At 37.8% G+C, this 23,880-nt stretch overlaps 1 protein-coding gene across 1 annotated transcript; it reads left to right on the top strand.

The window, feature by feature from the left end:
* The first annotated feature begins 1,361 nt into the window (after positions 1-1,361).
* Positions 1,362-17,313, top strand: cd82a (CD82 molecule a). The gene is made up of 9 exons (XM_082150387.1): positions 1,362-1,429; positions 6,302-6,373; positions 8,709-8,781; positions 13,240-13,364; positions 13,683-13,757; positions 14,839-14,937; positions 15,211-15,384; positions 15,843-15,926; positions 16,034-17,313. The coding sequence occupies exons 2-9, from the start codon at positions 6,311-6,313 to the stop codon at positions 16,109-16,111; spliced, it is 771 nt and encodes a 256-aa protein (XP_082006513.1). The 5' UTR covers positions 1,362-1,429; positions 6,302-6,310; the 3' UTR covers positions 16,112-17,313.
* Positions 17,314-23,880: the final 6,567 nt, after the last annotated feature.

Genomic DNA, 23,880 nt, shown 5'->3' with positions numbered 1-23,880 from the left:
GTCATGAAAAATTGATAAGCAATGGCGATTTTCATAACAGGACTACACTGAAAATAATTCATCAACCCTCAAAGTGAATGCTGCTTTCTCTTCAATTTTTAGTGTTATAATGACTTTGAGTGAGGGGCAGTTTTAGCCTAGGTGTTGGTTTGGCTCAATAACTCCGGGCTTCCCCTTGGTGCTTTAACTTTAGCCCACATGCTGTTATGTATCCCCATTTCAGCAGATGACATACCTGCTTTCACTTTCTCATTGACGATTGGTGGTAACTTAAGATTTTGGAGCAGATTTGTTCATTGCGTAGGTATTTTTGCAGCTTAAAGGTGCAGTAAGCGATTTTTGAAAAACGCTGTTGAAAAGTGGATACAAAGTGGATACACCTATGTAGCCAATCAGCAGTAAAGGGGGTATACACTCATGATGGGGGAGGAGAGAGCTCAGTGCACAACACATTTATTAGCAGAATGACTATAGAAAGAGAGAATTACTGCTTGTTTCTGGCTCGGTTCCAAAGACTATAGATCATTACTGTGGTTTTCCCCTTGTCAGGGATTTCACTTTTCTTTTGCCTCCATGCCGTCATATATTTTGTATCCAAAAGGTTTGTACTGACATTTTAGCTGGTGGCATTACTCAAAGTGAATGCATCTTTTACTTTCATTATGAGGCAAGATTTATTATGTGTCCTGAATGTACTGCTTGCTTCTAGCTCAGGTGGTCTGGATTTTCCCTCGTTGGGGTTTTCACTTTTCTTTCCTTCGCCCACATGTTGTAATTTATGCTTCCACGTGCAACAAGTTTGTGTCCTCCATTTCAGCAGCTTTCTCATTGACGACTTCAAGTGAGAAGCAGGTTTATAACTAGGTAGGTAACAGCTTCTTTTTGTATTTTTTATCTCTTAAACTTATTCTGAACAAACACAAAGTTGTTTTCAATCTCATATACTGATTCTAACGGGATGAGCAGCTTTAGTAGCCTGACTTCCGGAGGAGAAAGCGATTTCGCTTGCGATTTTTATTTATTTATTTATTTATAATAAAACGTTTAGAAATGCTGTCATATAATGTACAAGCCTATAGGCTACTTACTTTAAATGGGGTCTTGATTTATGTATTCGCATAGGATCAGTTGACAAATTTTTATGGGTTAGTTTCTTTTTTCTTGTCAATTTCGTTTGTTAAATGTAACGGATTTTTAAAGATATTTTTTTGTATTTCTTAGCAGTTCACTGAGGCCCCCAAGTGGACAACGTCTCGCTGGTTGGGAGAAGCACTGTTGTAAGGTCAATAACATCCACACGGGGGAGACTGTGAGCAGCTCTTCTTCTCTAACTCCAGCCTGCTCACTTGCACTAGACTCATTAACGCTGGAGGAGACGCACAGCTGACATCTATTGTACTTTTCTCATTTTCTCATCCCGACACTCTACGTGAGTATGCTTTCAGAGCTTGACATTGAAAGTAATAAATGTTTTGTACCTCATAGGCTACTAAGTTCTTTACATCTCAAACTGAAATTGAACTTCCGACTGAGATGAAAAGTTTAAATAGAAAGTGGTCATGAGTTGGTAAATTAGATTTATTTTCAAGTGTTTTAATAGCAGAGCGAGTTTTCATGTGTTGGTGTGTCATGTAACATATTTTCTGTCAGTAGCACTACAGTAACGGAGTTAACAACACTCGCCTGTTCACTATTTAAGTTTTCTACTTCGGATTTAAAGGCTAATTAAATTCTGTTCACAGTTTACTTGTTTCTCGCACTCATATTGTCATGATTTCGCTTTCAGTTTATAATAATTTGATCCTTCAGTCCTTCTGGGAAGAGCTATTATCAGCCGAGATAAAGTAGCAAGCAATGTATTTTTCACAGTCCTCAAAATAATTAGCTTGAGTTATTTTTGTCCAGGGTTATTAAAAAGCCCGTTTTCCCCGCCTGCGCATTGTCCTTTTCTTCTTCCAATTTAGTCTTTTTAGGGAGCTCTCTTTGTGAGGATGTTTAATGCACTGGTTATGAACTGTAATATGAGATCTGTCGTATGTAGGTCAGGTCGGTTTACAACTGTAAGTGATTTGGCACGTCAGTTGAAATAGACTTTTTCTGTTTGGAGGCGAATAGAAATTTGATTGAGGTGAACTGAGTAGCTAAAGTTTGAGTCTATGTCTGCCTACAAATTAGGTTCTTGTAAGATGTTGATGTGTGGATTAAGTTGAACTAGACTAACTTACAAAATAATGCAGTAATAGCCTAATAACAGGAATATGTTACACTAATACTTTATTAACTCAAGTTCAATTTATAGTCAGTTGTTTTTGCGTGAAAGCAAAGTGTGTGCATCCATTATATTTTATGTATTTTACTTTTTTTTTATTGTTTAGAATTAGCTGATTGCAAACGCACCAATATGGGGGGAGGAAATAACAACTGAGATCTTTACTATCTCTCCTAGACAACAATAAGAAAATATGGAGCTCAAATGAAGACTTATTGTTAATAATCTTGATAAAATACCTCAGTAATCTCACGTGTCTCCTCTAAGATATCTCAGCATTTCAGCACATTCTATTCAAATCAGGCCTAAACGAAAACACTTTGCATCAAATTGTCCTAAAACCAATTGATTTGGTCTTTGATATCCACTTTATTTTTTATTGCTCCTTTGGTCTTACTGTATGTCAACAATTGTCTCATTTAAGTCTACCTTCATTTCTCAGAATTGTAGGACAAGCATCTGAGACAGAGTTGAGTTAAGTTGATAAAATAAAACAAAACGAATCTGAGCTTCGCGTGAGTAAACTCTAAACAATAACAACTTTCGAGTAAACTCTTCTAGTTTGCCTGCATTCCATTGATAGGTGATGTCCCTGTTGTTTAAATGTTGTTGCTTTTTTAAACCATAGTCATCATTCATCATAAAACGTTTAATAACTTCTCTGGGACATTTTAGTGGCTACTCGCACAGCCCACTTTAACATGACTGGTGGCATCAAGTTGGTCTTTGTGTTCAGGTGGAGAGAGATTAACTGTCCTAATGAATGTACGCCTTGTTTCTGGCTGAAGTAACGGTGGAGAGACAAGGCCATTGGCCCCTGTGGGCTTCCCCTTATTTGGGGTTTCGCTTTGCTTTTTTCTGCATGCTGTGTGGAGTGTGAGACTGTTTAGTCCCTCAAGAGGGGTTTCTCTGCACCCCTTTATGCCAGCCCGCATCACGGTTGCAGTAGCAACCTGTTTCGCATGTGCAAGTTCAAATAAAGTTTTCATGAAAAAGACAGGGGTTAAATTATCAGCTTTAGGCTTCATTTTGTTGCTTAGTCACTTGCAAGTAAGCTCAGTAGGTTTATATAAAGCACACTTGCTCAATCAGCATTTTTTAATAGATTCCACAACAGTTGTGCACTTGTAAGTTTTCTTTGGATGTTAAAGTTGAGGATGTCATCAGTTTGGTGGTAACTTTAAGGCTACTGGGCTCCTGAGTGTGTGGAGTTTCTCCTTTTGTTCGGTTTGAAAAGCGTGGCTGAAAGCTGCCGTTGTGGTGGTGGGAAATCAAAGCTGGTCCTGTCGCTGTGAGTGTGGGGGAGGGTGGCTGGAGAGTGGAGTGTGAACTAGACTAGAGCCACAGTGTACACTGTGTAGATGAGCTGAATGCTGATGAACCTCAAAGGATACTTGCTCGCAGTGGCTGTACTTTTTTTGCAAGCATTTAATTGCTTTTCATCTTAAAAACCCCTAAGATGAGGTTTAAGACAAGTCCCAGACTAAAATGCATGTTTGAGCTGTTTTAACTGAAAGCAACTTGCATGGCATATCTTAAAATATGTCAGTGCCATTGTTTTGCCTTAAGATGCACACCAGTAATGTTTTTTTTTTTTTTTAAGGCACGTTTATAAAAGCTACTTAAATGTCCTAAATGAACTAAGGCCTAATCCTGGCTTAATCTAAGCCCTGTCTGTGAAACCAGGCCCTAAGGTTATTTTGCAATGACAGAGATAAGATAAACTTCTACTGTAAACTGTTTCGGTTAATATATATGATTAGATTTTTCCCTGTGGTGATGTGCTGGCCTGATTCAAATGTTAGTGCATGGTGACACACTTTTTGTCTGTCTGACTGAGATTGGATAAGCTACATGTGTGTTGGCACTCTTTTAAGTAGTCATAATAGCTCTGTGACCTTCATATGTGGTATACCAGCTCAATGCTGACCTTGATCAGAAGCACAACAGTGTTCTTATCAAGGTTGAAATAGTTTAAAACCTCTTTTGTTTATGTCTTGTGTAAGACCCTGTACCGATATTAGGAAATTCACTTAAGGTAAAAATAAAGCCTTGTTTCTCTCTGTAGAACGAGGAGGAAGTGCAGGTAATTTGATTCCACAGACTTTGTCGCTCGGGACATATCAATGTCTGAAAAAAACCTTACGATCTCTCCCATGGTGGAAAAATATGAGAGATTTTTAATTGAGCTGGTTGGCCTCAGCTCAGCAGCACTGTGATTCTTCTCTTCAAAACTAAATTGAAGCAAGCAAGTTAAACAAATGTTTGTTTATTCCAGGCTATTCCCCATGGTTAGTTCCCTATGAACTGATTAAAAACTACGTACATTTAAAGGTGAACTAAGTAACTTTTTTTACCTTAACTGAACAGCTTCGGAGTCATGGGAATGGTTATATTACTTATTTCGGGTTGAATGGTGGTCGTTTCGCACCCCCCTGGTGCCCGTGAGCGGAAAATACGCACTTGCAACTTTGAGCCGGCGAGCCGCCGGCCGCTGCGTCAGAAAGTATCGCGTGATATAAGGTCTCGCGATGTAAACAATTGCTTTACGGCCAAAAGAAATCTGCTAAAATGCTGTCATTATTGCGCTCCCTCACGCTGTCCGAACCCGAATGAAGAAGACGTTTTAAAGAACGTCCCATCTGCTTTGATGTCGTTGATCTATAGCCTCTGGTGTCTGAGAATCAACAACGAGTTTTTACGACAGTGTTGTCAAATATCTATTCCGAAGCTGTGGGGGAGCTCTAGAGAGAAACCTGCGAGCAAAAAGCGAGAATACAGCGAAGAAGTCCCGAAGCTACTGAGTGCTGCTTTAAACACACACATTGGGGTTGGTAAGGTTTTTTATTTTTGAAAGAAGCCTTTTTTAATTATAAAATACGGTAAAACAACTATATTGTGAATTTTTTTTACTAGTTTGCTATGTTAACATATTAAATATGTAATTTATTCCGGTGATGGCATGAATTTTCAGCATCATTACTACTATAGTGTCACATGATCCTTCAGAAATCATTCTAATATGTTGATTTGGTGCTCAAGAAACATTTCCGATTATTATCAATGTTGTTAACGGTTGTGCTGCTTACCATTTTTTCAAGAATCTTTGGTGGATAGAAAGTTCAAAAGAACAACATTTACTTGTAATATAAATATTTTGTAACATTATAAAAGTCTTTACTTTAATACTGAATAAAATGATTAATTTAATTAATATGAAAAAGGAAATATTATTATTTAATATAAAAAAAAAATCTTACTGCCCCAAACTTGTAACCTTAAAATACTCTGCTGTTTATATATTGACACTCCCATTCAAAGGTTATGTTCAGTGGTTTACTTTATATCACTGTAAAACTGAAGTGGTTCTTCAGATGTAGTATCTCTGAGTGGTGGAATGAAAGTCCATCCATTCATCTCCACTGCAAGAAAGCTTTGAATGAGCTCCTGTGTTTGTCTATAAATGGCTCCAGCAATGCTGTTTTGTCCATCTGTGGCCTGATCTGCTTTGTGTTGTTGCTCTATATCTGCTTATCATTACTCACAATTCTTTCGCCCTCTCTGAGGTCATTGGACGTGGCAAAGTGTGCCACGCAGCACACAGACCCACAAATAGCAGAAGTATAATACTAACCTATTAATGATAGCCAGAATGTGGGTCATTATCTAAAAAGAGCGCCAACAGCCATCACGCATTCCAGAGGAGAGTATTGACATATCCTCTGGATTTTAGTTCTGTGTGCTCCATATTGATCTGATGATGACAGCATGCTGTGTCTGAAAGCAAGGGGATGCTGTATTGAATTTTTAAACTCTAGCAAACATGTAGCATGATGAAAGTGTACGTTTGCTTACAGATTCTATTTTATATTTAGCTCGCATCACTAATCCTGCAAAAAAAAAAAAAAATTGTAAGCCATCTGTTTATTTGTTATGTCCTGTTGCTCATTTGCCATTTTTCTTAATCTGTGAAATGTATTATATAAACTGATCCTTAATTTACGTCTGTTTCCCTGTTTTGGATTTTTACAGGTCAGCAAAATGGGGAAAGGATGCATCGCTGCCACCAAGTACTTCCTGTTTTTCTTCAACTTAATATTCTTTGTAAGTCTCACTTTCTAGTATTTAAAGAACAAGGAAAAGTTCAGTTGAATCATTTGAATGTCAACTGCTTTGTGCTTTGTTATTGTTCCTTGTTGAATAGTAATACTAATAAAAGTAAGATCACTAATAGAATGTTAGCATTAGATGGAACACTTTTCAATAAGGTTCAATTTATTAACATTGTTTAATGCATTATGTATCATGAACTAACAATGAACAGTCATTTTTTACAAGGTTGATGTGAATGTATAAGTATAACCTATATTATTCATTCATTTGTTAGTTTCTAACACACTAATGTAAAAATGAACAGTTCCGAAGATTAGTAAATGCTGTAAAATGATTGTTCATTGTTAGTTCATAATACCTAATAGATTAACTAAAGTAATCAAATTGAACCTTATTATTAAGTGTTACTACATTAGGCATGGGTGATCTGTTCTGGGCAAGTTTTCCAAATGTTCTGAGGACAACTTTCCCCTAGCTTGTTTCTTTTTATAAATGATGATTTTTAGCTCACTGCTAAAAGCTGATGTCCCAGTTTTCTCAGTTTGACTGACATGCACTGAACCAGTGATAACTTCGCTGTATTATAAATAAGTCATTACTGTTTAAGGTCTTTCAGTTCATGGAAAAAGCCACATATTTATTAGTTACAGGTGCTTCATAGCAGCCTTGTATCTCTCTGTTGCAGGAATGCACTCTAGTTAACATCCAGATGAAGTGTTTGCCATTTGTTACCCAGACAGTTTACTTTTCTTGGTCTCAGAGAGAGAAACAGCCTGTTCTCCTTTGTCATCCTTGGGCTTGTTCCATGTAGGAAAAAAAGAAGTTTATTCTCTGCAGGCCAGGGTGCTCAGGCTTAAAGGGTACAGGAAGAGTCAAATGATCATTTCCAAGCATTTGGAATGCAACCAGTATGTTTAAATGAGCCAAGCAAAATGTTTTAAGAAAGTCAAAAATATGACGACAACATTATGAGAGGAAAGTCTCAGATTGGTATATTTTCATGTCTTCGCACTTACATATTGCTATTTTTTATTATTTGCAAGATGCTTTTATCTAAAGTGACTTAAAAATTAGGAACATCATAAGCAATTTATTATAAGAGCCAACAATGCAGTACATAAAGTTTTAAATATACGATTAGATTTAGTACACAGACTTGAGCAGAAATGAAATACAGAAAAAAAGAGAGAACAGGATTTTTCTTGAATTATTTAGTTTATGAAGAGTTCAGATGCAAAAGCCTCTAAATGCCATCTGAAATTTTCTTCTAGAATGATCATTTTTATCAAGCTCGTATATTTAAGTTCAGTAATTTCATTTAAATGGCAATGTAAATTACCTATTAATTGTAATTTAAGTGAAATTACTGAACTTAAATATACGAGCTTGATAAAAATGATCATTCTAGAAAAAAATTTCAGATGGCACTTAGAGGCTTTTGCATCTGAACTCTTCAAATATATATATATATATATATATATATATATATATATATATATATACACACATTTTATTTAAAATATTATTTTTTAAATAATATATAAAATATTATTCTTTAATTTGTAGCATTGTTTACTATTTTACTATTTTTCTGTTCTTTTTTTTCTATTAAAAGTAAAAATAAATTCTTCATTTGTTTTCTTTAAACCCTAATGAAGATCTGTGTGCTAAAATGCGTACATTTTTTTAGATAGTTCATCAACAAGTGTTGCTGGATTTGCCTTTGTCACTTCCCATTTTCAATTTTCCTGTTTCCATGCACCTTATTTGTGAAGTTGCACCAGAGTAACTAAAGAATCGGTACACAGAAGGAATAAACCATAGTCAAAATCGGTTAAAAAAGCATTTTGACAAATGATAGCGCACCAGCATGTGCCCTGTTGTTATAGATGAGGAGAGTAGATGGAGCGCTTGTTAGCGAAGACTGTGGTGCTGTTGGACTCCTGCAACATCCGCTGCGCTCCCCCTCCCCTCCAGCCACTGCCACGCAGAAGCACAGCCCAATCAGTCCCAGATGTGAGAAAGAGTCTGGAACCCCACAGTTAGAGATCAGGGAACAGTTCATAGCTTCCTACGGGCCAGGATTAGTGTGTTTGTTACATACCCTCACACACAAGCACACAACCTTCCTGTCTTTCATGGAACACATTAATACTAGAGTTTCCAGCTTTAGCTCTGTCCAAGAGATTTGGAGTGAACAAGTTGCAGCTTGTAAACTGAAATGTGGGGCCCCTCGTTCCCCTCCTGTCCTACACTATATGATTGATTCTCTCGTTCCTTTTTTCTTTCCTCTGCCCCCCCTCCATTCTTTTTTGTCTCTCTACAGATCTTCGGAGCTACGATTATGGGATTTGGTCTGTGGATCCTCCTAGACAATCAGAGCCTCATTGCAGTGTTGCGTAAGTTTCTGCATAAAATGTGTGCAACAAAGAGAAAACCATAAAATGTCATGTAGTTAAAGAAGCAGGAAAATGATGCTCCTAATAACCTAAATCTACTCTCACAGCCATTTTCTCTAGGATGGTTTGAAAATGAGTTCACATTAATCTAAAAGGCTATTTAATGCACCATGGGATAGATCCTTTGCTTTTAGTTGGTTGTAGTAAAATCCAGCGGAAGTGGTGATAAGAGTTGGTCGTTGATCTTGTCTTTTTATGCTCTCATTAGTGAAGTTTTATCCCGTTGTACCTTTGAATGAAACCTTCTGGGCTTGTGCACCAGTGACTCAGACCCACTTTTACAGGGGCCATCTGTCTCTCGTTTTGCTCTTGTTTGATGATAACCATTAGTCTCATCTTAAAGCATATGATTCAGGCTTTTGGACAGATTGTTCACGATGGGCTCTGTATTTTTCATCACTCCTCCCCCTGCACATTTTCTGATCTATTTTCCATCCCAGAGGCCATTGCAGGGAGCTCTGGGTCACTAGTACCCCTTTTCCACCAACAAGAACCGGGTGCTGGTTCAGAGCTAGAGCTATTGCCAGTTCTGAGCTGGTTCGACTGACGAGCTTACTAAGAACCGGTTTGCGTTTCCACCGGCCAGAGAGCCACAACAGAGCTATATCTTACGTCACTGCATACGTATCATGTTGCCCAGCAACGCTATGCGGCAGCGCCAAACACAAACACACCAGACTTGTTCGAGATGCATCGGCTTCTCGCAGAACGATCAGCACATGAAATCAAATCACTGCGAAAGCGATCAAAAAGCACAAGGAGTCGTATGATCTCCAAACACTCCCGCAGCTCTGATCGGTCCACGCTGCTCCGATGCATCTCGACCAAGGCATCAACAATAATAACTTAGACGTTGCGTTACTATGGATGCTCATGGGTTTGCGAAAATAAATCGGCATCCAAACACGGCGAATCCAACGTGTTCGTGCAGCTCGCCGTAACTTACATAGACGGATATTATAATCGAGCTGCTATTAGCTCGACTAGCTGCTATTTAAAAATGGCGGTCACAAGTTTCTCTTCAGTCTTGTTGGCCACGGTAACCCCGCCCCCAGCCTCTGACGCAAGCGGTTCTTTCTTGGCTCCGTTCTAGACCCTGCAATGATTTGGTGCTACTTAAGAACCAGTTTTACTGGTTCGGAGCTGGTGCTTTGGCGGTGGAAAAACAAAGAACCGATTTGAAACTAGGCTCTGGCTCCGAACCAGCACCAGCTCTGCCTTGGTGGAAAAGGGGTATAGGTCTGGTCTTACAGACACTGCCAAGCAGGCTGGAGCTACATGTTCACAGCTGGCTCTGGATCAGCCATTGAGTTCACGGCTCTGTGCGCGAGCCAGGCAGGGCCTGTGTGTGACATAGCACGTCTGAGGCAGTCTGCAGGTGCTCCCTCGCTGCCACACAGGGCTCTTTTAGCGGCTGACTCATTTGCATGCATCACGTCAATGCTCAGATCAGGCCTCTTGTTGCATTAGACATTGGAAGAACAAATTAACACTGGTGAGCAAGTATATCCAAGTAGGGAAAAGAATGAGCCTCTATCTGCCTCTGGTTTTAATCAGTTCAAAAGTTTGGTAAGATTCTTTAATGTTTTTGAAAGAAGTCAAAAATGCTTTACCAAGGCTGCCTTTATTTAATCAAAAATACAATAATACTGTGAAATATTATTACAATTTAAAATAACTCTTTTCTATTTTAATATAGATTTTAAAATGTAAACTATTCCTGTGATGGTAAAGCTGAATTTTCAGCTTCATTACTCCAGTCTTCAGTGTCCCACGATCCTTCAGAAATCATACTAATATTCTGATTTGGTGCTCTTTGTGTCAACAAAATTACTGACAAATGTGGTCAATAACAAAGGGTTTTTGATTTTTATCAACAAAAAAATGCACCTCATTAAGATTGAAAATATTGTGAAGAAAAAAATAACACTGCAAGATATTAATAGTGCAATGTTTTGAAAAGATAAAATCTAGAAAGAATATGAATTTAAATCCTTAGTCAATAATGTTTTGGATTGACTTCCTTATGTGGCGTAAGCTGAAACGGAGCAGTGAATGTTTGCTGGTTTAAATTGGCTCTTTCTCAACAACTAAATTTAGAGGCCATTTCAGTCCAAGTACAATTGACTGAAATAAAAGAATATAACCAAAGAATGTGTGCAAATGAACAATGCTCAAAGCACATTGACAGTCCCTAAATGTACAAAATGATTACAGTAGTTGACTTGGGGAAAAGTTTTCAAAGGTTGTCTTGTAAAATGTAGTGTGCCTGACCCAAGACTTAAACCCAGTCTGAGTGGCTGTGCTATAAAAAGTTTTTTGTTTGATTGATTGTTCAGAGCAGAAAACTGATTTTAAGAAAGCCCAGGCTCACGCCATAGCATGATACCAACAGCAGTGAATCTGTCAACCTTTAGTACTCCTCCTTTTCACGTCATAATTCTTCTGACAGACACATTCCTGCAGTGCACAGCGGTCGCATGGCTGTTTGTTGGGACTCCCAGCCATGCGTGCAAACAGTGAGCCCTTTTACCCATCAAAAAAAAGGAAAAAAAAAAGTTATCTGAACATCATTGTTTTTCTAATCCAGATTCCAGTGGCCTTCACCGGCTCACTGATCCCTAGAGGATTTTCCTGTTTCCGTTAGACACCATTAGGCACTTCAACAGCATGGGGTTGTTTGAGATTTACAGTGCTGAAGTTAGAAAGGCCTACACATTTGAAGCTGAATTGCAGACACGCACGTTTAATGCTTTTATTTGTAATGCCAGTGCCCATTCTTAGGGTTTGGGAATTGGATGGAATAATTGAAACCGAATTGTTGCATTCGGAACTGGTTTCCTCAGCCAAATGCTTTGAACTTGGTGACTGCTGAGCACAGTGGTCGAACTTACAAAGGCATTTGCTTTGTTAAAGGAAAAAGGTCTTGTTCTTTATTCTTCTATTGTTTATGGCGACAGAGAATTTCAATAATATTTACCACATGGTACAAAAGAGCCTTAAATCACTGTTTCCAATTTAAAACTCTCTGCCATTTAAAAAAAAAAAAAAATCACATTAACAGCTGTTTACCAATAGTTAAGTCAAACATTTCAGAACAACCAACTGCTGTGAATCTTGTGAGAATTTCTCCACAACGAACAGAATGGGCTGAGATGATTCCTAAAAAGATAACTCACTTCACATTGTTCCTTAGGATGCTAGATTTGTTTGCTTACTTGTGACTAATTGCAATCCGCTGGTTCACAGTTTCCAGCTTCTAGGTTTCCCAGTATCTAGTTCTCTCATAATCATTAATTATTAAATAGCCTGAATTATGTAAGATATAGATTGTGTCTTCTCAACCGTGTGAAAAGATGAACTCATTGTGTTATTTGTGCTTTGACGAATGCTGTAATCATCAGGGTTGAGCTGGTCATCTCATCTAAGTGCTGGGTTTCGTAATGATGATTACATCAGGTCACATGATAGGCCATTGTATCCTCTGCACCCACAGTCACAGCGCTCTGCTCCACACTGTGGTATTGTTTGTAAGGCTGTCTGTGGTAATGTTGTTTTTGCTGGGGAGCCATTGAGGTATTTTGAGGCTGGATGATATGACAGAGGCTTTTCAGTATGGCGTTCTGACAATACGTATGAAAGCCTGACTGAAGCAGGACCAGTTGGAGAATGTGCTGCTTCTTTGAGGTAAAGCCACAGAATGTCTGACTCAACTGTTCAATGGCGTACAGTGAGCATCGCACTGTACTATAGTTCGTCATGACTCAGTCAAGATTGCAAGAGAGACCTGTTAAACCCTTCTCGACGTTACACAATGCATATTCATGAGGACAACCCGAGACTGTATTTACTGGCTTGGAGTATTTGACACCAGAATTAGTTTGTGATGTGCAACAAACCATATAAAAAGTGTTGATGACACTTTAGCATAAGGTTTAATAAGGTTAAAGCATTTACTTATCTAGATTAATGCTAATTTATAACTATATTGTTCATCATAACTTTTTTTTCTAATTTGTACAACTTGAAAAGTTAAAAATGTAAACTACCCTATAAAAGTTTTGGGTGGATAACATAATTTTTTTAAAGTCTCTTATGCTCACTAAGACCTGATTTATTTGAACATAAATACAAACAAAACAGTAATGTTGTTAACTATTGTTGCAATAAAAAAAAAAAAAAAAAAACCCCAGACTGTTTAATATGTAGAAATTTACATTAACCAAGATTATTTTTCATTGCTATTTCATGTTAACTTATGCAGTAACCAATGTTAATGTTTAGAAAGTGTTACCAAAGTGTAGAAAATAAGGGCTGTTTACTGAGTTACTTCTAATCAACACAATTATGAAATGATTTGTTTGTAACCAGGATTGTGTTTGTGTTTCTCACTAACAGAGGATTCATCCATGGTCCTAAAGGTGGTCTCCTATATTCTGATTGGCGTGGGCTCATTCTCCATGATTCTGGGATTTCTGGGCTGTCTGGGGGCCATATATGAGATCCGCTGTTTGCTCGGATTGGTAAGACACAAAAATGAACCAGCCCTAAATGTTCAGCACTATTTTTATCTATCCTAATTGAGTTTTATTTTGTGTGTGTGTGTGTGTAAATCATGTTTTTTATGCAAACTCAAAGTGGAACTTCTACTGTCATGTGGAAATTTGCCTCGCTGAGCAGTTTCATGTCACACGATCCGAGTATACTGGACAGAACCAGCTGTTGCGTTTCTGTTGCACATATATGCGGACTATGCAGTACAAATGGGAGACCGACATATGTGGTGGGGGTGCACATGGTTCTGTGATATCTGAATGCACTGTCTTTTTCTTTCTCTACAGTACTTCACCTGTCTGTTGCTCATCCTCCTTGGTCAAGTGGCTGCTGCCGTTCTCATCTACTTCCAGCGTGATTCGGTGAGTTAGTGAACGCCCTAATGTGGCTGCCGTAGAGGGATTGCTCATGATCATCATTTACTCACCCTGATGTCATTCGAAACCTATAAGACCATATTTCTTCTTTGGAATGCAAAAGAAGATATTTTGAAGAATGTTTGTAACCAAACAATTGTGAATCCTTTTGACTTCCATTGTATGGTCAGAAAATATAGTGAAAGTCAATGGGAACCAAAAGAGTTTCGTTACCAACTTTCCTCAAAAATTCTTCTTTCGTGTTCCATAGAAAAAAGGAAAAAAAGAGTCTAACAGGTCGAGAACTAGATAAGGGTGAGTAAATGATGTCAGAATTTTCATTTTTGGGTGATATCTTAAAGCCTGTCATCAAAATGTTTTTTTGGAGTGCAAGACACTTGCATGTGGCTTGCATGTTCTGTGCCGTTAAACACTCCATAAAAGTTGAAGCCAAAAGTCCATGTGTTCCATTTTCCAGCTAGATTTCATTGTGAAGGTTTTGTTTAGATTTCTGGAACAGCTGGAAAAGAGGTCAAGAGAATCAGTGGCTGAAAATGAAATGATATCGCCCCCTATCGCACATACCAAAAAATACACTTGGAGTCTTTGCAGGGCATTTGAGGATCGCAGTTGTTGAACAGACCTTCAACATGATGACCCATGAGGGAAAAAAAAATCACACAGGAGGAAGATGAGCAAAGGGTTGACCACAAACAAACACTACACTCACACACACTTCACTCACACCTCCACCTAGGTCAGCCAGCAGCAAGTGTGTCTGAGGACACTATAGGAAGCATCTGAGCAGGATATGCAGTAAATCATGAAGTATTTGGAACAGGTAGATGATAGACTTGGTCCCTTTTTTGCTCATCTTTCATTTTGGACATAAATGCAAACCGGCTTGGAGGCTAATACAGAAAATTTGCCTCCAATACAAATGCAACACGTGCTTTTCTAATGGAAAAGGAAACTCTGTTCCATTTTAGTAGCTTAGTAACTTTTTCCTCAGTCAGCAATGTGAATCTCATGTCAAATACCTGGGGCTAGAAAAATAAACCACTGACCCTTTTAACTTTCATTGCAGTTGAGGAAGGAGACAAGCGAAATTGTGTCCCAAGTCATAGAAAACTACACCGGACAGAACAAATCCGCAGAGCAGGCCTGGGACTACCTACAGAGAACAGTAAGTTGAGAATGGCCGAAACTCATGTGTTGTCTTTAATTCAAGCTTGAGACGTGTATTAAATGTCATTCGAATGTATTGCCATGAAAAACACTCGGTTTCTGTGGGAGGTTCAAGCTTTGGAATGTAGAAATGCTTGTTGGGTTGACCGAGTTAAACAATCATTTTCTTGTATGATGGAGCGATTTTATTGGGTTGAATAATCCTGGTTTATCGTTTAGCCAACATTATAAAATGCTTCATGCCCTGTTGTTTCTTGTTTGTGTGTCTCAGATGCAGTGTTGTGGCTGGCTTAGAAGTGAGGACTGGGATGTGAACCATATGATAAAGAACAGTTCAGAGAATTTGTACTCATGCTCCTGCCACAATGCTTCCCTCCAACCATTTAATGTCACAGATAGCGGCTTCTGTTCGGACGCATCTAATAAATTGCCCATCTATGAGACGGTAGGGAAATATTAGTCACTTATGTGAATCTCTCCATGTTTCCCTATATTTTCGTGTAATTCTGTGTTGTTAAAAGGATAGTCCAACCCAACATAAAAATGTGGTTACAAAGCTGTATGACTTTCTTTCTTCTGTGGAACTTTGAAGAATGTTGGTAACCAGTTTCGGGCCCATTGACATTCTTCAAAATATCTGTTCAACAGAAGAATGAAAATCATACAGGTTTGGAACTACATGAGGGCAAGTAAATGACAGAATTTTTCTTCTTGGGTGAACTATCCCTTTAAGGTTGTTTGAAATGATAGATAAATAAGATATACTTTTGCTGAACACTGAGGGCAAAGTTATTAAGATACCGGTTTCTTTAATCATTTTTTGAATTTTGAGGTGGATGATTTCAATAACAGGTTAGTTCAGGTGAATAATGTTATGACAGAGTGTTTTTCTGTCTTCATCAGGGCTGCATGGATAAGGTGGGGAGCTGGCTCTTCACAAATTATGGCATCATTTTGGGAATCTGCCTTGGTGTGGCTGTCATTGAGGTATGTTGTATGTCCTCCAGCCTAGGCGTCATGAACAATACGCCTGTGTATTACTAAGAAACCGTGGGGTGTTTATTATCAATTATTATTATTATTTTTTCCTACAGCTCCTTGGTATGATACTTTCTATGGGCCTTTGCAAGACTGTACACCAAGAAGACTACACCAAAGTGCCAAAGTACTGAGGAGGAAACACAGACACTTGCACACAAATGTATTCAGTCCTTCCTTATTTGCTTGGAACAACAGATCTCCCTCTTTTTCTACAGTATATACAGTGTTTCCAAAAGATAAACTTTAGGGTTGTTTAGTCATGAGATTTCACTCTTTGTCAGTAACATTATCGCCTGATATATATATATATATATATATATATAATCAAACCTTTTTAGTCCAGTTTGAATAGCCCATTGTAATGACAGTCTGAAGCGCAGAACATGAAAGCTGCCCATGTAAATTAATGAAAAGCGTATGAGTCCTGGTTGCCCCTCAAATGTCTATTTATATACAACAACACTTTTTAACACCCAGGCTGGCCTACAACGTATTTGCTTTGATATTTCTTCATTATAGTGACCCAAACTATGAGTTAATAGCCTATTAAACTTCGGTTTATGCTTTATAGACAACGGAAAAACCACAAAGGCCTGCTTTTGTTAAAACAAGGGACTTTTCTTTAGATATTTAGCATGTGTTTGTTTTGTGTATACATAGACTGACACAATCTCCACCCTGCCCCAGTGGCATGTCCCAAATAACAAAGTTGGCTGTGTTATAGTCTGTCATTTATGTTTGTACATCAGTGTTGTTGCCTTTGTTTATATTTTTTAGTGTGTATATATTTTTAGCTTTCATTTGCATGTTGATTTTGACAAGTCTTGGGAGTCAAAATGTTCCCTTTTTTTGTACAGATGATAAATTTGTATCTTTTTCTACATGCTTAATTTGAGCATATCTGTATGAGCATATTTGTAAGGAAGTACAATATAAAGCTATTCCTTGATGATGTGAACCAAAATGAAGATTAGCCCCCAAAGTTGACTGCAGACTTGATTTAATTTAATTTTTGATTGCATTGATCCTAATTTAACTGGTTTACTCTGACACCGCTATGACTTTAATTGTATACTTGTTATGACAAGTATAAATGGAAAAATGCTAACTGTGTTTTCTTTGTCATCTTTAATAGTTCTGTTATATACGTAAAACTTTGAGTTCTTAATAAAAGGTAAAAACTTATGTTACTGTTTTAATGGTTTAAAAAAAAATAATCATTTTTTAATACAGGGAATATGGTCCCCAATCAAGTAATTATAAAATGATAAAAGTATTGTAACTACATATACCTTTCTTAAGCTGAATGTGTTACAATAAATGACTCACCACACCTATTTGTGCTCGGTGTGTTTATTCACCATGTACTTTTGCCAGATCTTCACTAGGTGGCAGTAGCACATCTGTTGTGCTATGGTTCACATCTACTCTATGGTTCAACTTAGTGAACTGGGAAGTGGTGGTCAACATCTCACATTTGCATAATAGGCAAGTAAATAAAACATACCCTGTATTATTAAATCACCACAAACAAAACTTGAAGTAAACTGCTTTACAAAAATCTACTTGTAAAATATCATTGCTTGTGCTTTTTGTTCACTTCTGCAGCAGATGGTGGTCTTCCTCAATGGTCATGGTGGTCTGTGTTTCTCCTCAGTGTTTATGTGAGGTATTAAATGGCATGACCCACCCTTCTTTCTTTCAACAATAGAGGGTTCATTGCCACCTGTCGCCCTCTTCATATCCGGCCTGCCCTGCCATCCTGTTTTCAGAAGACCATGTCCACGACTTTCCAGTCTTGCCCAGGCGTCACACATGGATACTCATGATCAATTTCTCTTTTATATAAACACGTCAGGTGCTCTAAATGTAGTAATAATAATAATAATAATACTACACATAAATGCATCATACTATGGATTTTCATGCTGAAAACCTTCAGTGGGCTACAGTGTGTTCTTTTCTTTTTTTTACCTGAGCATTTAGGGTCTCCATTGATCTATGGTAATAATGCAGTTCAAAAGAGGATGTCGGTTTCCTCTCCCATCCTTCCGGTAATGTTCTGTTCCAGGTCTCCAGAGCTACACTTGTAATTATAATGCTGTAGGGATGACACTGGAGCTGAGCTGTCTTTTGTCAGAAAGCAGTCTGGAATATGGGAATATCGCTCTGATCATGTTCTGCTAGTCTGCCAAACAACAACAGCTGCTGCTCTTTGCTGTATTTAGCTTTCATAGACAGCGGAATTATTTCATCATGTAGCTGTACAATGCTGATGTTTTATGAAGTAGTTTTGAAACTGCATTTTATGAGCAATATTTACAGTCAAACATGGTCTCTACGAGAAAGAGCAGCTGACAGGAAACCCCAGAGACATACACGAGACAGAGCTGTCATTCACACACACTCATTCTCTTGTGACCTCATTCTCAGAGTCCTACTCTGCTCACCCTCATTGAATATAATCTAATTTCACTTCACAGAGATGGCTAATGAAGGGGAGGAGGAAGTCCAGTAATAAAATGAGAACCAAAGGGAAGTTCAAAAAGTCAAATCAGCTCTGAATTACTACTACATTATGACTTTAAAAATGTATTTTTGATATAATCCATGGTATTTTCTTCTGCTGAGCATCAGCCCACATTATTTTAGCTTATTAAAAAAAATAAAAATCGTGTTCATTATACCCATGATGCTATACAGAAAATGACACCAATCAGAGAGTCGAAAAAATCAAAACACGGCAAAATAGCTCTGTTTTGTCGCCCAATCCCATGAGGCACTGCGAATGACGGAATTGAGTCGATCTCGCTATGCATTCAAAATACTTAAATGTTTGTTAAATATATAGTTTTTTAATACATAATCAAATTTTGTAAATGAGTATTTCCCTATGAGTAAGTCCCTATTGGTTTTTATTTGAGTATGCTTTTCACAATGCTTCATGAGATTATAGTTATTTTCCTCATGCTGATAAGTAGCCTACACAGTCTTGTACCTTTGTTTTGTTTTTTGTCTGATTTTCAAAAAATGTTATGCTTCCAATCAAAGTTTGTAGTGTGATTCACCTCGTAGCTGATTGGATCTAGCACTGCTGAAAAAGGGGGTGGCACTGTTAAAAGAGCAAATTGCTGACTGGTAAAGTAATCGTGTAACTGCGGCTACTGGCAGAAGTTCTGGATGCAAATAATCAGTGTTCTGAGACGCGCTCAGGACGGCACATGCCCATTGGCCGGTCTAGCCCGAAAAATACGCTTTTTGTAACGCTATTTGAGCATAAGAAACAAAAATTTATGAGACAGTTGTTGTCAGATTTCATTGGTGATTTCAGATTAAAAAAAATTAATTCTTAGTAAACAGCTTTGGAGAGTTGGATGTTTCCCTATTCAAAGAGATAGGAGCTGCACTTGTATGACTGAAACACCTGCTGCCTGATTGGGGTTTCAAAGATCATTTTTTTTTTTATTATTAGGACGATTATAAATCGTTTATAGTAAATAGTACAATATTCATAAAAAAACTAAGAATTGTCAGTTTTGATTTCATGGTGACTTTAAGCCTTTAAGTCCTTCAGACGGTGTAAGGTCGGATCAGAGAACGATATTTTTCATTTTTGCGCATGACAAACATCTCTGACTGTTACGCTGCATATTTCTGCTTTTCAGAGTGTCGCTCATTGACGCTGTGTTTTTACGACGCCATAAGTTCCGTTTTTATAAGTGCATCCCAATAACTCATTTTTCTCGTCTTTTTTAAGCTTTCAGAATGATGGTGGTTCATGAATGAATAGTCTTTTAATTAATCTTTTAAGTGAACAAACACAGACTCATACTGAATTTATCTTCGCTAAAGCCCTGTTGACATAGCTCTAATTTGAATTGTCATTATTTGTCTCATTTATATTTTTTATTTAATTTCATATTTTTCATTTTTATTACAGTGGCACTTCTAACAGAGTTTAATTGTGATAACAATAGCTCTAGGCCTATTAGCTGGTATTGCGACAGCACTCTAAAAAATGCTGGGTTGTTTCAACCCATGTTCAACACAACCCAGCATTTTTTACAGTGAGTAGTGATTTTTGTATCCACACAGTAGGCCTACATTTAGGCTACTCATTGCAGTTTCATTGTAGTGACTCCTGGGCAGAGGACCATACATTGAGCTGCTAGAGAACAGTCCTCTACAGGAACTACAGTTGTTTTCATGGAGGCACAAGGTGAGATGTGAGGGAGAACATGAATAATAAGTGAAAAAGGCTGACCTGGTAACAGGTCCGGCTGGATCGAGGATCTGAAGGGTCTGGCAGGTCTGGAACACTCATCTAGGAGGACGTAATAAAGCTATAGGCAGCCCAAGGCCAGTGTATGGTTCCCCTCCTGTTAACCTCTTCAGGACTCTTGTCTTTAGCTGGACATATCACACAAGAGCAAAGAATCACTGCTGAGACATTCTAGACAATGGCTCTCTTTGTATACTGTAGACAGAGCTAAGCAGACTTCTGTTTGATCCATAAAGTTAACTTTATAGTTTTTTTTTAATCAATATAATCCATACACAAATACATAAGGATTATTTAAGAAGATTTTGAAAGTACCATCTAACTTTGAACAAATGTTCTATTAAATTTACTGGATGACTTTGAGAGAACCTTGATAGAACATTAGCCAAAGTTCTGAGAACGTTCCCTGTTATACCCTTGAAGTGTAATAAATATACCACACATGTGCTTATTCCTTTGTTTATGTACTTTACTTAATAAACACAATTCATTTCGCACATGGCTCTTTTGTCTGGGTTATGCTGCGTAACACTGCTCTTATGGTATGTTTTTACTAACAGACCCCATAGAGAAAATGTGTGGGGGTTTGATGGAACTAAATGGTCTGTGATGTACCGTAGGTTCAAGTTGTTTTTCCCCTCACATTGCCAGCAAGAGTTCATGCTTGGTTTTCATACTCCCCCAAAAGTTCCTAATTTTTTAACATTTACCTACCAGTTACTTTGATAGTGCAGATTCCTTCAAAGAATAGAATACTGAACCCGTGAGACAGGCCACTAACCACTTATAACCTCCTCCTCTCTGTATGTATGGAATAAGAATAATATCCTGTCTGGAAATAATTTGGTCCTAGTAAAGCAGCATAACATATCCGGCAATGAGATCAGCCACTCCTATGCACTCTGGATGAGGTCACATATAGGCCATGACCCTTTTTCCTGCATTTGGCAGCTGCTGGAGACTGACAGACTGCTGACTTGCGCATATTATTGAGATAATTCTGCTTTATACTACTGTAGAGTTTTCTAGCTTCCAGAAGAAACTGGGTAATCACAATACTTACAGGGTGGTACATCATTATTTGATCATTAATATGATTGTAGAATTTGTAGATTGTCAGTTGACTTTTGCCGTGACATCTCTCCAGTTTGTCAGGTATTTGTGGTTTTATGAGGCCTGTAGAGATGATTACAGATCTTTTCATGATTGTCAGTATGCTGGGCTCTCTGAATCTTCCAGAGATTCCAAGATTCCAGGGAATTCTGTTGCCTAGTTAAAAGCCAGATGTTTGGGTTTCTGATTTCTTAGAGGAATGTCCTGGTTCTTAACAACCCGAAGACTTCCTGGAACTCAGACATTTACTGTATGGAGAAAAAGACACTAGTCCAGATAAACAGATTAGCCTAATAGAGACAAAGTCATCTTATGTAGTACATTATTTACATATGCAAAGATCTGAACAGACCCAACATCATAAGTGCTGTCCTGATTAAATTTTTTTTTTTTGAAAATGATCCTACTATCTGAAAGATATAATTGTATAAGATAACACCAACTATATAAAATGAAATTATAACATAAATTAAACATAAGAATTAATCAATATACCTTAACTGGGAGATTTTTAATGTTCTGGAAAGGTTCTCTTTAAACATTATTCCAGTAACGTTAATAGAACATTTGTCTAACATTTCTAATATGCAATGTGTTTGTATAAGAAAACTATTAATATTTAAAACTTTATGAAGTAAAATAATTAGCTTTCGGCCAGACAAACATACGGATTCGACTTAAGTCGAAAGCGTAACTTACACAACTTATGACGTCAGAAGTAGCGCAGTGTGTCATGGCGTAGAGTAAATATCAGCAGTACGTCGCATTACACGCATAAGTTGCGCTTTTAGACTTAAAGGATAATTCCGGTATTTAACACCTTGAGTCTATTTTGTAGTTTGTTTTGGATGAACTAGAGTGGTGGACACAGACATTTTTACGATGGGTCCGGTCTCGACTTTTTGACTCTTTTAGAATCGCCTTTGACCGCTTCAGAGTGGCTGTCTATGGGCATGCACGAACATGTCCTCAAAACAACTCTTAACGTTCGTTTTCAAAACTGTGCAACGCACCAAGTGGTTAGTGGTGTTCGATTAATGATTAAAAACAAGTAGCGTAGCGAAATACAGTTTCTGTCGTGTTTTATTTGTCATTTTGTAAAATCCCATTGATTTCTGTTGGAGGACTCATTGCTCGTTGATATTACTGCGCTACCAGAAACGGAAAAGGGGGCTGTTTACATTTGGTTGTAGTCTTTTTGCTCAGTTCTCCGTCTCTCAGAAGGCTAACGTGAGCAGAGTAACTGTGCTCTATGCACTAGACACCGAGTTCCGTACAGCATCCTTGTACGGCAAAGTGGTTGTCGCCATCAAGTGGTCGGGAGTGTGCTAACGCTTCAGACTCAAATATCGAGCGGAAGTTTATTCGCCGTTGTGAGGTATCTGAAAAAATAGTTCCACTATAGCAAATAACACGGATTGAAATCATACATTGCGCCGATATATTTGTTTTTAATCATCAACGAACACCACTAACCACTCAGTGAGTTGCACAGTTTTGAAAATGAACGTTAAGGGTTGTTTTGAGGACATGTTCGTGCATGCCCATAGACAGCCACTCTGAAGCGGTCAGAGGTGATTCTAAAAGAGTCAAAAAGTCGAGACAGGACCCATCGTCAAAATTTCTGTGTCCACCACTCTAGTTCATCCATAACAAATTACAAAATAGACTCAAGGTGTTAAATACCGGAATTATCCTTTAAGTTGAATCCTTACGTTCATTTGGCTTTGCTCCAGAAGGCCTTTATTAACCCCCCGGAGCAGTGTGGAGTTATTTTATGATGGATGGATGCACTTTTTTTGAGCTTCGAACTGATGGTGCAATTCACTGCTATTATAAAGCTTGGAAGTGTCAGGGTGTTTATTAATATAACTCCGACTGTATTCGTTTGAAAGAAGAAAGTCATATACACCTGGCTTGAGGGTGAGTAAATCATGGGGTAATTTTCAAGTGAACTACTCCTTTAACGTTCGTACAACCAAAGAGTATGTCATATATATATATATATATATATATATATATATATAAACTGGACGTTTAACGTTCAGAAAACGTTCAGAAATAATTTAATGTTATCAAAACATTTTTAAAACATTATTGGTAGCTGCTGGGCATATAGCAAGTAGGCTAATTTAAAATGTTTTATGTCATTATTTTTTCAGTTTCTTTAAGGATTTAAATATACATTTTTCGGATCATTATTAAATGCCACAAAACTTGGAGCAACAACCGCTAGCGATTTTGTGTTTTCATGGACGATTTCCCATCTGTCAACAATGTCTAATATAAAAAGAATAGAAAAACAGAGACCAAAAGGCCACGGGACCTAAAAAGAATTAAAGTCCCCATGTAGTCAATAATTTTATCCTTTAAAACTCACTTGAATGTTAATCTACACCCTTGCCTCATTTAGTCTAGCCTACGCAGTTCTATGAATATGCAAATGAGCCACGCCCCCATTTATTCACACCAGCTCAGAGATTCACTCGTTGATGATCACACGTT

The sequence above is a fragment of the Leuciscus leuciscus genome, assembly GCF_965113295.1.
Source record: "Leuciscus leuciscus genome assembly, chromosome: 2".
Classification (NCBI taxonomy): Eukaryota; Metazoa; Chordata; class Actinopteri; order Cypriniformes; family Leuciscidae; genus Leuciscus; species Leuciscus leuciscus.
This window is presented reverse-complemented; position numbering and strand designations above follow the sequence as displayed.